The 14,620-nt window shown below is 41.7% G+C and overlaps 1 protein-coding gene across 1 annotated transcript in view; it reads left to right on the forward strand.

The window, feature by feature from the left end:
* The first annotated feature begins 1,829 nt into the window (after positions 1–1,829).
* MANBA (mannosidase beta) overlaps positions 1,830–14,620 on the forward strand; it is a 47,177-nt gene continuing 34,386 nt past the window's right edge. The window contains exons 1-4 of the mRNA XM_075090740.1: positions 1,830–2,163; positions 10,524–10,618; positions 11,111–11,216; positions 13,150–13,320. Coding sequence (XP_074946841.1) covers positions 1,960–2,163; positions 10,524–10,618; positions 11,111–11,216; positions 13,150–13,320 — 576 coding nt within the window. The 5' untranslated portion in view covers positions 1,830–1,959. The remainder of the gene's footprint in view (positions 2,164–10,523; positions 10,619–11,110; positions 11,217–13,149; positions 13,321–14,620) is intronic.

The raw sequence follows: 14,620 nt of genomic DNA on the forward strand, positions 1-14,620 counted from the left end.
GTCCTGCAGTTAATTGGGGTTTCTTTGAATGCTACTGGTTGGCTGCATTTCTATGCAGAATCACATGTATGCACCTATACGCAGTTAGTTTGCTTTCTTTGTATGCACAGTGGCTCGACTCTTCTGGTAAAAGAAAAAAAATCATATAGTAATAGGAAAATAAGTTACTGCTAGCATTACTTCTTTAAAGGAATTTGCAAGATCTTCTGTTTTTTAAGCATATTTCACCTTCTCACTTAATTGTATTCTGAGACAGCAAATTACCTGCCTGACCAAGATTCTGACCTTGTTCAAGTAAAAATTACACAAATCCAAATGGAACATTAATTTAATCAACTATGCTTTAAGAATAAACTAAACAAACAGGAAAAACCCCAACAAACAAACAAAACCACCACCAAAAAAACCAACCCCAAAACCCACCCCAAAATGCTACAAACTGTAAGCTAAGGTCGTGGAGTGGCTACTGAAATTAGCATTTTCAATGTCAAGTTGAACTGTGTGAGGGAATAAATCATTTGTATACAAGAAAAGCAACTGCTTTCTAATTTGCTCACAGCTGAGCAGCCATACAGGGAATGTAGCCTTGAATGTTCTTAGATATTCCTTTGTTTTGTGCTGTTGCAACCTTTGGAAGGTACATGGGCTAGTCACTCTTGTAATTGTGAGAGTCTTTGAAGTCTGAGCGCTTTTCTATATTGTGAAATGAGATTCAGTGGATTTCAGAGCTTTTTTCCACCTGCTGTACAGCTTCAGCTGGAGGAACATCCAGACAAAGTGCAGCCATGCCATGGTGTGAAACATCTCCAATTCACAGAGGTGATTTAAACCCCTCTGCACCGGGGGTGGCTGGCTACCCGTTAAAAGAGTAGTTCAGGCTGCTGATTGCCTTTTGTTCCTTCCACTGAACTATTTAAACACTTGTTGCTTTAATTCCTGGTTTGGGGCTGTGACTGAAGGGATTAAGCTAGGTGAGGGCATGAAGGAAAGGTACAGTGTGGTTTGGAGACCATACTTCAGGTTGTTTCTTTGGAGCTGACCTTTCTGCTCCTTTGCAGGTGAACAAACTCATCACAGCAACAGTGCTTAGCACTGCTTTATGAGGAAAGCAGAGTACTTTTTAAATTAGATGTTCATGACGTTTGTTCTGGTTTTATATGCCTCTAATTTTATGGGGAAAGAGGGAGGTGGAAGTGTGAGGCCATGTAAGAAGATCTCATGACTTGAGGGAGCCAATACTGAAAGTACCTGTTGCAGTGTTGTCACAGCTCTTCTCCCCTCATTCCTCCCCCTTCACTGCAGTTTTCTAGAGCTCTAAGTAAATTCACTACATCTGAAAGATTTGTAACCTTATACTGCTCCTATTATCAGTGTTCCACTGTGTCTCTTCTTGGAGCAAAAAACCAGAGGTTTTTTGGGTGGGTTTTTTGTTAGAAGGAAGAAACATTTTTCTGCTGTTAATGCATCTGCCCGGCTGGGTGGGCCTTTCTCTCCCCGCGTCCTGCCGACTTACTTCAATAGCCGCTTGGGGGGGGGGGGGCGGGGGTGCGTGCGCAACTGCCCGTCACGGCTTCAGCCGGGGAGGGGGCGGGAAAGCGGTCCCGGCCCCCTCGCTTGCTGCCGGGGCCGTACTGGGCGGGCTGCCCTCAGCCGCCAGCGGCGGGGGGGAGCCGCGCTTCGGCTGACGGGAAACCCGAGGGGGAGCCGCGCTCGCTCTCCCGTAGCAGCGCCATCTTCCCTTCCCGTCCTACAGCCGGACCGTTGAGTGGCCCCGTGAGGCGGCGCGCGCCCGCCCCCAACGGCCGCCAAAGGTCCGAAGCGCCGCCCCAGCCCTCTAAGGACGCGTTCCCCGCCGCCTGTGTGTCTGTCCGTCCGTCCTCCCGCAGCAGCGTCTCCGCGGGCCGTGGCGGTGAGGCGGCCTGAGGCGCGGGCGGGCGCGCGGGCGCCGCCGCCGCCGCTATGGGCCGAGCTGTGCCGCCGCCGCTGCTGCTGCTGCTGCTGGTGGCGGCTGCGGGCAGGGCCGGCGCCTCGGCCGCGGGCGGCCCGGAGGTGCGCAGCCTGCGGGGGAGCTGGCGGCTGGGAAACGGGAACGGCTCGGTGGTGCTCCGAGGGGAGGTGCCGGGCTGCGTGCACACCGCCCTGCACCGCCGGGGCATCATCCAGGTACGGTAGGCGGGCGCGCCGGCACACCTCGCCCGGCCACCTCCCCTCGCCCTCGACGGCGTCCCGGCGCTGGGGCCGTGCCTGGGGCGCGGTGGGGACAGCCAGGCAGAGCGCCCGAGGAGAGGCCGAGCGCCCGCTGTGCCGCTCCGAAGCGGGCAGCCTGCCGTAACGGGCAAAAAAGTCCAGCCCTCCGTGTCAAATGTCCTGAAGCACGGTTAGAGGCAGCCCCCTCAACCCCCAGAACACTGCTCTATCCCGGCAGCTGCCTCAACCGCTGCAGGTTTTGCTAGCGTTGCTGGTGCAGCAGCCAGACTTTGTCTCCTTAGCCCTTCGAGTGGCAAAGAGTTTGGTGGCTGCAGTATCCTCAGGTGGGTAACTGGAGGTTACCCACGGCAGAGCAGCCCCAGACTGGGCCAGGGGTACAAATGCAAGCCCGTGCGCTGCAGTGCATGAGATTCTGTGGTTCTGACATGGAACCAAGATGCTGACACCAGACACCTATAACATCACAGCATGTAAGTCGTGTTTACCTGCAGTATTACTTCAAACGAATGAAAAGCTAAACCCACGCTGCTGAACTTTGACTTGCTGATGCAAGAAGTCTAGGGATTTCAGGCATTTCAGTCCATTACAAAAATCCTTTTAACACTTGCAGAGCACATCAATTGAGACTATAATCCCGTGCTGCCTAAGGGAAGTATATTTTGAAACATGAGTATAAAACTGCTACATTTAAAAGACTAGTTCCTGCCTTAACACTTTTAAGAAGCTTTGCTACTTCTGTTTATTATTGACGCTTTTAGGTTTTAGATTTATGCAAGCATAGTGACTGCTTTCTGGAACAGGTGATCAAAACTGCAGTTGTAGATTGGTAGCAAAGTATCCTGATACCAGCATAAGCTGCTTGGCACCGAGACCTGACAAGAAACATGGCACTAACTGGGTCATCGTTCAAATAGGATGTCTTTTTTAAAAGGAAATATGTGGAAAGTGAAACATGCACCTGGAAAAAGGAAAAGAGATACAACAATGAAGTTAACAAAATAATCTATAAAACTGATACACTTCTGTGCTAGAAAACGTGAAGTACTCTCATACGTTGTCTGAGTATATCAGATGTGACTATATATTGTATTTACTGTGTGCCCAATGTTGCATTTCTTGTACAGCATTTATTTAAAAAATGCATTCTGGATGCATGTGTTTTATGTTTTCTATTCCCTAGATTTATTCTTCAGATTATTATCCTGCTCTGCTCAGACTAACGTTAGAGTGGTATAAGGAGAAAGTGACGCCACTTTGGGAGGATAATTTTAGCATTATTCTGTGTTGGCATAGGTTGGGAGTCCCAGAACTAATAATAGATTCCAAAGAGTGTCATTGCCAGATAAAAGAAATAGTCAACATTGGAAAAGTAAATACACTAAGAAGGGATAAGCTGAGCCATGAAGGTCTGTTGTTTCAACATCTGTGTGCTAAGTGACATGACATTTTGAACATATGCAATTACGGTTTCAAAATGACTTCTCTAAAGTTTTAAAAAGTGCAGTGGGCAGGTAGACTATATATGGAGGATCAGTGGAGAGAACAGTGCCAGTTTCTCCCATGCAATAGTGTGTAAGATAAACTGAATGCCTCAGATGTTCAGCTGTGCTGGGAGGTGTTGCTCTGAAGAAGTGTGAATAATCATTCCGGAGAAACTGTGACCAATGCACTGACTCATGCACGCGAGATAATGACATAATGAAAGACTCACATTTAACTACTCATATTATGTACTCTTATGAAGTGAGAAAATGCGACTTCTAATGTAGCTGCATTGCTGTAAACTGACTTGTACTTTTAGTCATTTTAAGCAGCAGAATGATTTTTGGAAATGAGGCTGCGATCATGAACTCTCATGTGCCTGGGCAGGATCCCAAGCCTGCACAGAGGTGTGAAAGCTTAGTCAGCCTGCTGGCCAGCAGCATGGGTCTGGCTAATGGGTAGATGGGTGCTTGGCTAATTAAATCGATGATGGTTGGTTGTGGACACTTAGAACATGTTTATGTGAATGCAAGTATGAACTTGCTCCAAACACGTGCTGATATGGCCGGGTATGAACCTGCTGTAGTCTGGAAACTGTTGCTAAATTGGTACCGTCTGTCGAGGAGCTGAGTTAACTGAAATACTTCGCTAGTGTGGTTGCTTGACCTCTGGACTGGAGCTGGCTGGTGTCTGCCTAGTTCCAAGCTCAAAATGAGCTAACTTTTTTCGACGAATGGGTGTGTACAGGTAACTTAAGATCAATTTAAACCCATTCTTACTCAGTTTAGCAAAGCCCAGTTTACAGAAAGAAGAGTTCATACAAATATTTGCACCAGGATAACTAAATTGTTTTCAAATAATGTTTTGTTTAGAAGATAGAATGGAGAAAATACCAAAATACAGGAGCAGCCTTAGCAGATTTCAAATCTATCACAGCGTTAAATGTAATCAATCCTTGCCACCATAGTTACAGCATTCTGCAAAGCAGCAAACCTCGGTGGTTTGGAGGGAGTCAGTGACGTTATTGCAATGTGTGGCTTCATGCTGTGAAGTGTGGCTCAGTTCTTTGTCCTGAGATTTCTTCATTGCAGTGAAAATGCTTATGACTAAATGTTTTCAAACACAGCTGTCTAAAATCATATTCCTATATTCCTATTTATAGAAAAGCACCCACACAGCCTGAATTTTAGAGGCATAGAGTACTGGTTGCTCTGTTTCTTCAGTGCTCATTATCCCTGGCAATCAGCCCTTTTTGGGGTTGTGTCAAGTGTAGAATTAGGAGCTTTGTTATAGTTGCCTAAATACAGAAGCTTTGGTCTTGAGTATTTTTTCGTTTGCTCCTTTTGCTCTTTGCTGTTGTGCGTAGGATTTGTATTCATCCTACTGAAATTGTCACTGGATCAGCAATCCAAAAGCTTATGGCTTGTAATCAAAACTGAAGATTGGTCTGAAAAGCTGTACGAGGAAATAGAAGACCAAAGCTAGTGGGAACGAAATTATTCTGGATAGCAAGACCTGTATGTTCAGCAATCTAGTGAAATCTATGCACTGTTTTTCTGTGTGATTTGCAAATGGCAACTAGCACTGCATCCTTTGCTTCTGTTTCCTTGTGAATTTTTCACTGGTTAGCACCCATAACAGAAATGTAAAACAAAATTTGGGAGGGTCTACTGTGATCTAGACCTACTATCTATCTATCTATCTATCTACTATCTACTAATATACCCACAACGTGAGTGGGCATCTCATAAATGAATGGAAAGAGGGCAGCAAGAACAAGGTGCTGGTTATTTAGCCTCCAAATTGTGGCTTAGATTGTAAGAGTAGGCTGCAAGCAACTTATTTATCGTTGTGTGGTTCCTTTCAAATTTAGGTTGATGTCCGAACTGTTTTTGCCCAGGGATGCTCTAGCTGATTGCATGTCTGTAGCCTTACTTTAGTCTGCTGTGCAGGCCATACATTTGAATTGAAGGACATCTCTCTGACACTGAGGGTTCATTACTCATCTCTCTGGATCCTGGTTCTAGAGATGTCTTTACTCTTTGGCTTATAAAATATACATTGGATGGGCAAATCTTTCTGAATGCACCAAATGCACGTATCTTAGAAAATGCTCTTGGGGAAGATACTTTTGAATTTCCTACTGAAGTATTATTTTCTTCTGCGATCAACCAATGTGGTTCAAATGCTGGATTAACTATGATAAAAGCTCTAAGGGTGGGAGATAGCATCAGAGTATATGTTTGGCTGGGTTCTCTTAATAACATTTCATTATGACTCTCTAGCTCTTACCAATATTTACATGTAAAAATTGAAAAGGCCATGAGAAATACACATGAACAAGGGTAATAGTGCCTTGAATAAAGTTAGTGCAAAGCTTGGGCATAAACACAGACATTTCACAAACTTGTTGCAAGTCTATTGCTAACCCTATGTCTCTGGAAAAAGAAGATTTGCAGAAACCATTTTGGCTGAAACTTTAGTTTTTAACTACTAGTACTACTACATAGTAGTTTCTTTCAGGCACAGTACTGCTAAGCAGTATGTATCAGTAGGTAACTTGTGCATTAAATGTTTCTGCTAGAAATAGTTGTCCTCTAGCATGTACTGTCCACGTACTGCATGATGCCATTTCTGCTGGCAGGTGACACCTATAAAATTTCAATTCTGATGAATATAGCTATTGTAGCTGGATTTTCTCATCTGCCAGCCATTTGCATTCATACAGAAAGGCTATTTTGTCTTACTAGCTCTCACGTTGTTTTGTAAAGAACTATTACGGGGGGCCTGCAACTGTCATGCTAATGTAGGGGCTGGATAACACTGCAGTTTCTGCCCCATTGTACAGCAAGGGCATGCACTTCACACAGAAGGTTCCCGTGGTCTTGGTCGTACCGGGATATTAAAATGTATGAGAATAAGCAGAAGCTTATGTATCTCAGGTGATATTTCTGTGCAATAGTGTGTATTTTTTTGTAGCTTGTTCCGCACCTGTATAAAATGTGTTGTTGCGTATTTTCTGACACTTCATCGTAACTTAGATTTTTTAGAGCAACCCAGGGAAAAACTGCATCGGGTACCCTGTGGTTCTAACAGGTTATGGCATTCATTGATGGAATAGTTAAGCGTAAGGCGACATTCAGTTTACTGCTTTGTTAGAGTAACTACTGAAAATGAATCACTTCAGGATGAACCTCCAAAACTCATATTCTATGAATACAATCTATTAATTGCTAGTTAGTTCAGCTTGACTTCAAACTGTAAATATGTGAAACTGGGCTTGCTGAAAATTGTATAAATGTCCTCACTGCTATCGCTTGAGTTATCAAGAAGTATGTGGATGTAGATGCCAGTCTGAAGTTGGCAACAGCAAGATCATTAAAGTGTAAATTATGAAACATCGCTTGCAAGTTTTATTTGGTAATCTGTTCAATCAGCAGGATTTTCTTACAGTGTACATTATAAAATATCAGCAGAGTTGAGAGAAGAGCATGCAAAGCAGTTTTAAATTAGATCGTAACAAAAGTTGGGTAAGGCAAAGGAATCTGGTTTTTGTTCCTTTTATTACACTTCATTTTACATGCTGATCTTCCGCCTGAATCCAGGTACTGTCTAGTGTGATTCAGGTGTTTGTGCTGTGCTCCCCTGGACTCCCAGTTGCGTGGGGGCCTGAAGCTGGCCCTTCATGGGACTAGGGTGTGCCTGGCACTGCTCACTCACTTGGGCTTTGAGCCTCACTTATGATGTGTTCATGTCTCATCCGTTTCCTGATTAGCAGGAGATGCTGTTTGCTTTTCAATGTCCCTTAAAATCATTGCAAGGAGGAGCTTCCATCTAGCCGCTTGGCAGTGCCTTCGGTTTAGTGCTGGCAGGGCTTTTGAAGTCCTGCTGATGTCCTGTTATCTGAACTGGAAATTGCTTCCTTTTGATGCTCTGTAGCAGGGCTTTTTACCTCATCTTAACAGGTGATTTGCTGCTTGCTTACAGCATTGAAGTTGGGAGCAGAGAACAGGCAGGTAGCTTGAGTGGTCCAGAATTTTTCCCCAAATTGCAGCGAGCAGGAAAATGCAAGGCTGTCATGTTTGGTGGGATCTAAAAATAGCTGTAGTTGACTCCACCCCTCTGTGACTTGCTTCCAGGGACATGTTGAGTTAATGATTGTGAAGTATATTTAATACGTGTGCAGTCTATTTCCTACCATCTTTCAAATTCTCCCAGTGCCCTTAAGAGTTTTGAAATTGTCTTTTTTCATCCAGTTTTCTGAAATAGACCTTTAATTTTAATGTGAGCTGATTTAATATGGGATGAAATTCTGTTTCAGATAAATCCAAACAATTTTACTTCTATAGGTACATCTTCCAGCACTCAAAACTGTTGCATTTAGTAATGAAAAAGTCAATAATCTCTCAAGTGTAATGGAGAAGTCATTTTCCTTTCTTACAGGACTTTGTTGTGGTCATGCATTTTTCTGAACCTTGAGAATTGCCTTAAAAGCATTGCTCTGACATTGCCACATGACTGATTTTACAAGCAACGTTTATAATGCTTAAAAATGACTAACCAGTATTAGCATTTAACAGCTTTTCTGTGTGATACATAAGCTGTTTTACTAGTTATGTAGCAATGATGTCAGTACATTGTTAAGTTTTATATAAAGGTACACAGAAGTAGGAGCTTCCCATCTAAAAAGGTGGATGCCTGTGAGGAAGAAACAGTATTTGTAGGAGTCAGAAGGGGTTAATTAGCACCTTCCATGACATATTTTAGCAGTCAATGCATTTCTTGATGTTTAAAGCCTTTAAACTAATATAGAAGAAAGCCCCTTCAGGAAAAGGTTCTGCAGTATGCTCTGAGGACGTTTAAAGAAGCAGCTCTGTTTGTAAACTGCTGTAAGAGCCCATCTGGTGATATGATTTCTGCCTCTGATGAAACATTCCTACATTTCTCTGTGCTGCTAAACAACCAGTTTTGTGTTCTCCAGACATCAGGTCTTTCTTCATTAACATCTCAGTATCCATGCTTTGTTGGGGAAACAGCGCAGGTTTCTTTTATGCAGGGTCTTGATCTTTGATGAGGCACTGATGTTGATTGTTTGGCCACTAACCAAATTGGTTTTGGCTTTGCAGCCTGCTGTTGCTAGTGCATTTACGATTTGCATCTTATGACTTTTGTTAAATATTTCACACATACAAGTGGGAGTGCTTGAAATTTAACATGCAGATTTTCCAAAGTGTAATCAAAAATAAAATAGTATATAATGTTAAAGCAAGACAATTGTTAAATATGTGCTTTTTAAGGACACGTTGTGGGTTTTCATGGTCTCTGACATTTGACGCTTGCCTTTTGTTGTCTCAATACAGTAATCTGAACAGAGTTTGTTTTGTGAGCCTAAATTTTGCATTTTAATATGCATTTATTAGCCTTAAATTTTGCATCTTAATAAAAGTCTGAGATATATTCCCCAAGCGTTTTGCATGTAAAAGTAATGGTATGAATATTGTGAAGTTCAGTAATTTTTCTGGTAAGCTCAAGATGACAACTTTTAGAGATTACATTGTATTACCAATACAGAGGTCACAGTTCTTTCACAGAGCCTGACCCTATTAGTTGTAAAACAAATATGAGATATGAAACAATGTTTTTCAGAAGATTTCAAATCCAGACTGTCATTAGTATCTATAATTACTCCTGAAATGGGGAGAAAAATTGAAGCTTCAGCAAGAGGAAGACGAAAGCTGGGCATATTTTCTTCAGTGTGGATCTGGATTCACAGGGCAGATAGTTAGCTGTGCTGGTACTCTGGAAGACTCATATCAAAGGGAACCTTAATGCAACTATGCTCTCTCTTAGCTGTGTTTGAGTCATGTAGTCCAGAAGAGATTGGTCTTTGGTTTGGGAAAGCAGTTCAGCTGTGCAGCTGCTGAAGAGGACTGAACTGAGCTGTCAGTCACTGACCTGGTTACCTGCATTCTGAACTGTCTGACATGGGGAGGTAACACCCTACCTCTCTGCTGCCTTTGTATGAGGTGCAAGGTAGTGGGTGGTCAGGTCCACATAACTGATTCCTTCAGCCTAGGTGAGGAACGTTGTGACCCACCATAGGTAATAAATACAGCACGAAGCCAAAAAGATCAAGGACACAGCTGAGAGCAGCTGTGCCTTTATCCTTCCTGGGTAGTGTGACTAAAAGGAAAAGAACATATTTGGTATAAATGCAGCATTATTCTCAAAAGTAGTTGTTTAATTTTATACAACAAACCAAGCTGTGTTGCTTCTCCATCTTCTCTTTCTCCCTCCCTCCAAATATAACAATTTCATTTAGCCCTACCACATCAAGACTAGTTGACAAGAAATGAGTGGAGTATTTGCAATGATTTTAAACTCTAGAGATTTGCTCACTGCTGTCCCTAGAGGCCTAAAATGTTGTTTCTTTGCCTCTTAGAATCCTATTAGTCTTACTTTCTCCATCATTATGAGGGTGATCATGTTTCTATTCCTCTCATTAAGTCACAAGCTGTCTTGATTTTTTTTTTATTTCCAGCCCAGTCATTTCTTATGTAAAAACAAATCTTTCTTCCTCTAGTTTGAGTATGAGTGATTATAGCAAACAAGTGCTGGCCTACATATGTAAAGTCAAATATTACCAAAGCTTTGCTTTCACATATTATTTCAAAGGTGAAAAGGAATATCAGGATAAACTAAATAAGCCAGATTTCACATTTGCAGACTGTCTGAAATAAGAAGTGCTCGTCTGATGGATATTGTGATGTATTTCATGTAGTACCACTATTACTAAATAAGTCTTGTAATTTTCTTTTTGTTGCTGTTATTAGGATCCGTACTATAGATTTAATGACGTGATGTACAGATGGATCTCACTGGATAACTGGACTTACAGCAGGACATTCAAAACGCCTTTTGACATCAGGTATGCAGTAAAGCTATGTCTAAAATAGTTCAGTGACATCTTTGATCCAGAATTGCTAGTTAATCCATCACCTCAAAGTCCGCTTAATACTTTTTTATCTAATAAAACAAATTATGCAATAATGTGCAGCTGCAAAGTTATTGCTAAAGAACACTTCAGTAGTTGCTTTTTTCCTTTTTTTTAATTGTTAAAAATTACTTCTGAATCGCCAACTAAGGAAGGATAATACTTAGTCTAATTGGAAGCTAGCCCATCTGATGTCTGGTGGGTATGTGAACACGCTGTGTTGCAGACTTGAGCCACTTCAGCTGTCATCTTAATTTGACTATTTAAAGATATAATGTAGCCACACTAAATCAAACATTTTTGGAGGTAGTTGAGACAAGTGCTGCTAAAGATAACAGTGGCATACATTTTTATATTGTCTGTCTCCTGTGTGTTGTTCACTCTAGGTATTCTAACAGTTTTTTATGCATGTGTTATCTTCTGTAGAAAGTGGCAGAAAGTGAATTTGGTTTTTGAGGGAGTAGATACAGTAGCAGAGATCCTGATCAACAATATCACTCTTGGGAGAACAGACAACATGTTCAACAGATATGTAAGTAATGTGTTTATTTCTGAGAGTGCTTCTGTTTTTTTCTTCAAAGCCTTTTGTGCTGAGCACTTTCAGTGCATTCAAGCACACTGAAGAATAGATCCTTGGATGCAGAAAGTGTTGACCTGAGGACTGTATGTGTAATCAAGTAACTGCTAGAAAGAGAAGCATACTTTTCAGTAGAGCAGGGTCAGATCTAGAGGTGAATGTGTCTTGTTCTAAATGAGTGGACCCATGCAAGAGGATCAGTTCAGCTAATGATATATATCTTGCTTCTTGGGATCTGTCACAGCTCCAAGAAAACATAAGCTTAAATCTGTTATATTAGCTGCAAATCTGCTTACTAATTGGTATTAGAATGGTTTACATGTGAATACAGAAACGAAAATGCATGAGTTGCAAAGACTTTATAAGTGTTTCCATGCCTTTTTTTATAGAAAGTTTTTTATTTTAAATATTGAGCCTTTGATAACATTGTCTTGCATTTTTGGGCTTAGCCTATGTCAGTGTAAGAGTACTCATCGTGGAATGACTTTGAGTGGCAAAACCATTCAAACTAGTTTTATAGCTTTAAAATATAAAATTATTCTGGGTACCAGCATAAGGGACAATCTTTGCTTTCCTCTTAAAAGAATCAAAAAAAGAAAAGTTAAAGGAAGACTGTTAGTGGAATAACTGAATGACAATGGAAATCTTGTGTCTTCATATCTTAGTGTTTACCATTCTGGCAGGTTTTATTGCAGAGGTACTGGCGTGAGACATGAAAGCTAGATTCTGTGATCTGCATCTCTGTGACCTGGGACAGATCACTTAAGTTTCTCTGTGACTTAGTTTTACCAGATGTAAAATAGAAATTTTATTGAGCTTTTATGAAATAATAATTTTTTACTATTTGGAGATTATCTAAAGGACTGCCAGTAGCAGGCTCTGTAGAATTGGGGAGTGATATTATTTTGCCCTTATTTCTGCAACTTCATTCTGTCTCAGATGGTAACAGTTCACGAAACAGCCTTCACTGTAAGACCAGGGTGAACTGTATTAGACTGAGTCTAGGATTACTGTGACCCAGACTTGTGCTTTGTTCACCTGTTCCACATGACAGCTATGTCTGCAGGAAGGACTCTATGAAGGCTGTGTATGGGAGATGCTGTTTGCTTTGTAATCTTCTGCTGTATGCTGCAGACGTAAGCAATGCTAGCGGGGCTGCTCACAAGTTGGAAAAAATTGTGACTTGGCTTGCCACAAACGAACACTGTGACGAAGAAACGGGCATTAGCCATCGGAACCATATTATCTTGATAGCACAGGATAATTCTGAAACTGAAGAATTATCCTTCTATCCAGCCACCCTGAAGGGGATTTTGTGAGCCAGTGAGGAAGCCCCCAGATGCTTTATTTGGTGTTGCCACAGAATGTGTGTCTGTACATTTTGGGGATGAGAGTGCAGGTGGCATGAAATAGAGCCTTGCAGCATTCACGCAAAAGGCAGCTCAGTGCTTTGTGGTAGATAAGCTGGCAGCACAGTGTGAGCTGGAAGGACTCCTGTATAGACCAGCTTTCTGATCTGGAACAAGGTGTCTTTCTAAAGTTCCAGATGAGTTCTAAGTGAGGAAGGCGGGTAAAGATTCTCTTGCCGTCCTTATCCTTCAAGAACCGGTGTGCAAGCAGAGTGCTGCAGCCTGCAATGGGGGCTCAGTATGGCGAAAGTGGTTTGCCCAGAAATATCTCCTTGTATCTGGAATGTTGTGGTATGTTTTCTTTTTTCAGCTTAAGAAGTAGCTTTTCTTTTCCTTCAAAACGAGGGCCTGTTGAGACTGTAGTTCAAATGTCTTTGAATAATATATGTATGGTATTAAAATCCCAATGAAATAGCGATTATAAATCTCATAAATAAATGCCAGTGCTGTAATGATTTTTTTCTGTTTTCTTGACCTAGAGCTTTGATATTACCAGCGCGATCAAGGAGGTCAATTTTGTCGAAGTCCGTTTCTTATCAGCCATTTCATATGCAGCAGAGCAGAGCAGGTGTCACAAAGCATACAACATTCCCCCGGAGTGCCCTCCACCTGTGCAGAAAGGAGAGTGCCATGCTAATTTCATCAGAAAGGTAGGGGCAGAATTATCTGACTCTGGCTTCAGGCTTGGAAAGAGAATGTACCACGTGCTGTCCTTACAGAAGTATTCTGAAACCTGCAATGTCATTTTATAAGTAGGGCATATTTTTCATTGCAGCTTCCTTCTCCTGCCCACCCTCAGAAACCTGTAATCTAGCATGTCGATAATACAAGAGGCATAAGAAGGCCAGGCTTTGTATTTAGGTGATAAGAACATTTAGAAGGCTGTTTTCATCAAGGAGTCGGCAAGGAGACTTGCTGCTAAGAGAGCAGGATAGCATTGGGAAATGCGTAATCATTACATTTTGATCCACTGGGTGGGTTTAGCAATGTATGCTGACAATAGAGTTCACACTTGCATACCAGTGTAGATTGCCAGGGCTGTAAAAATCTCAGCCAAGCAGCTTTGTGAGTGTTTGTATTGCTCATGTGCTGTGCTATTTATTCTGGGCAGCTCTGGCATGTCCCAAGAAGTGTTATCTAACAGAGGACCCATTCTCATCTTATTATGGTGTTGTGAACTGTGGTTTATAATTATATATTCAGTCCAAACAACAACGTAATATACAATGAGTAAAGCTCAGAAACTCTGATTTAAGACATGGCTTCATTGCTGTTAAAACTTACTCAAGGCAAACTATCATTTGAGTAGCATCTCATATATTTCCGATAGCCTTGCATCAGCTAGAGACAGTGGCTAGGTGACCTTATTTTTGAATTTCTCATTTTGGGGGTTTTGGCATGTTTGTCTCCACTTGTTAATTATTGTAAATATTTTCAATAAAGTTGTTTTAGAGCCTCCTCAGAAAAATGACTGTAATCCTGTTAATCTGAACCTGGATGTGATTGCCTTTAAAGTTTGTTAATGGAAGGATAGACTCCGTGTTGTCCTGGGAATATCCTTCAGGATTAAGATATTGTCTTTATTACTACTTGCTGCTATTTTTATTTTCACTACATTTTAGAAAGTTGATTAATTCTTCTGAGTCCACTGTGTTTTTTAGTCCAGAGAGGAGCTTGGAAGGAAGAAGGCACTTAAACAGCTGTAGTCTTATTTATAGAGCAAAAATGGCCAGGAATGATTTTATGCTTTACAGAACGATTCCTTTAAATTGGTAAGAAAGTACCTTAGTGCTTTTCCTCAAAGGAGTTGCTCGACTGTACTTGGAAGCTGCTCCAGACATTTCCAGAAACATTTTTAGTTCCAAGTATATGGCAACAACAGCAGCCATGTCACATTTAAAAGTAAACAAACATACTAGGACATTGCTGAAGTAAGCTGGCTGCTTACCA

The sequence above is a fragment of the Phalacrocorax aristotelis genome, chromosome 4 (genome assembly GCF_949628215.1).
Source record: "Phalacrocorax aristotelis chromosome 4, bGulAri2.1, whole genome shotgun sequence".
NCBI classification, from domain to species: Eukaryota; Metazoa; Chordata; class Aves; order Suliformes; family Phalacrocoracidae; genus Phalacrocorax; species Phalacrocorax aristotelis.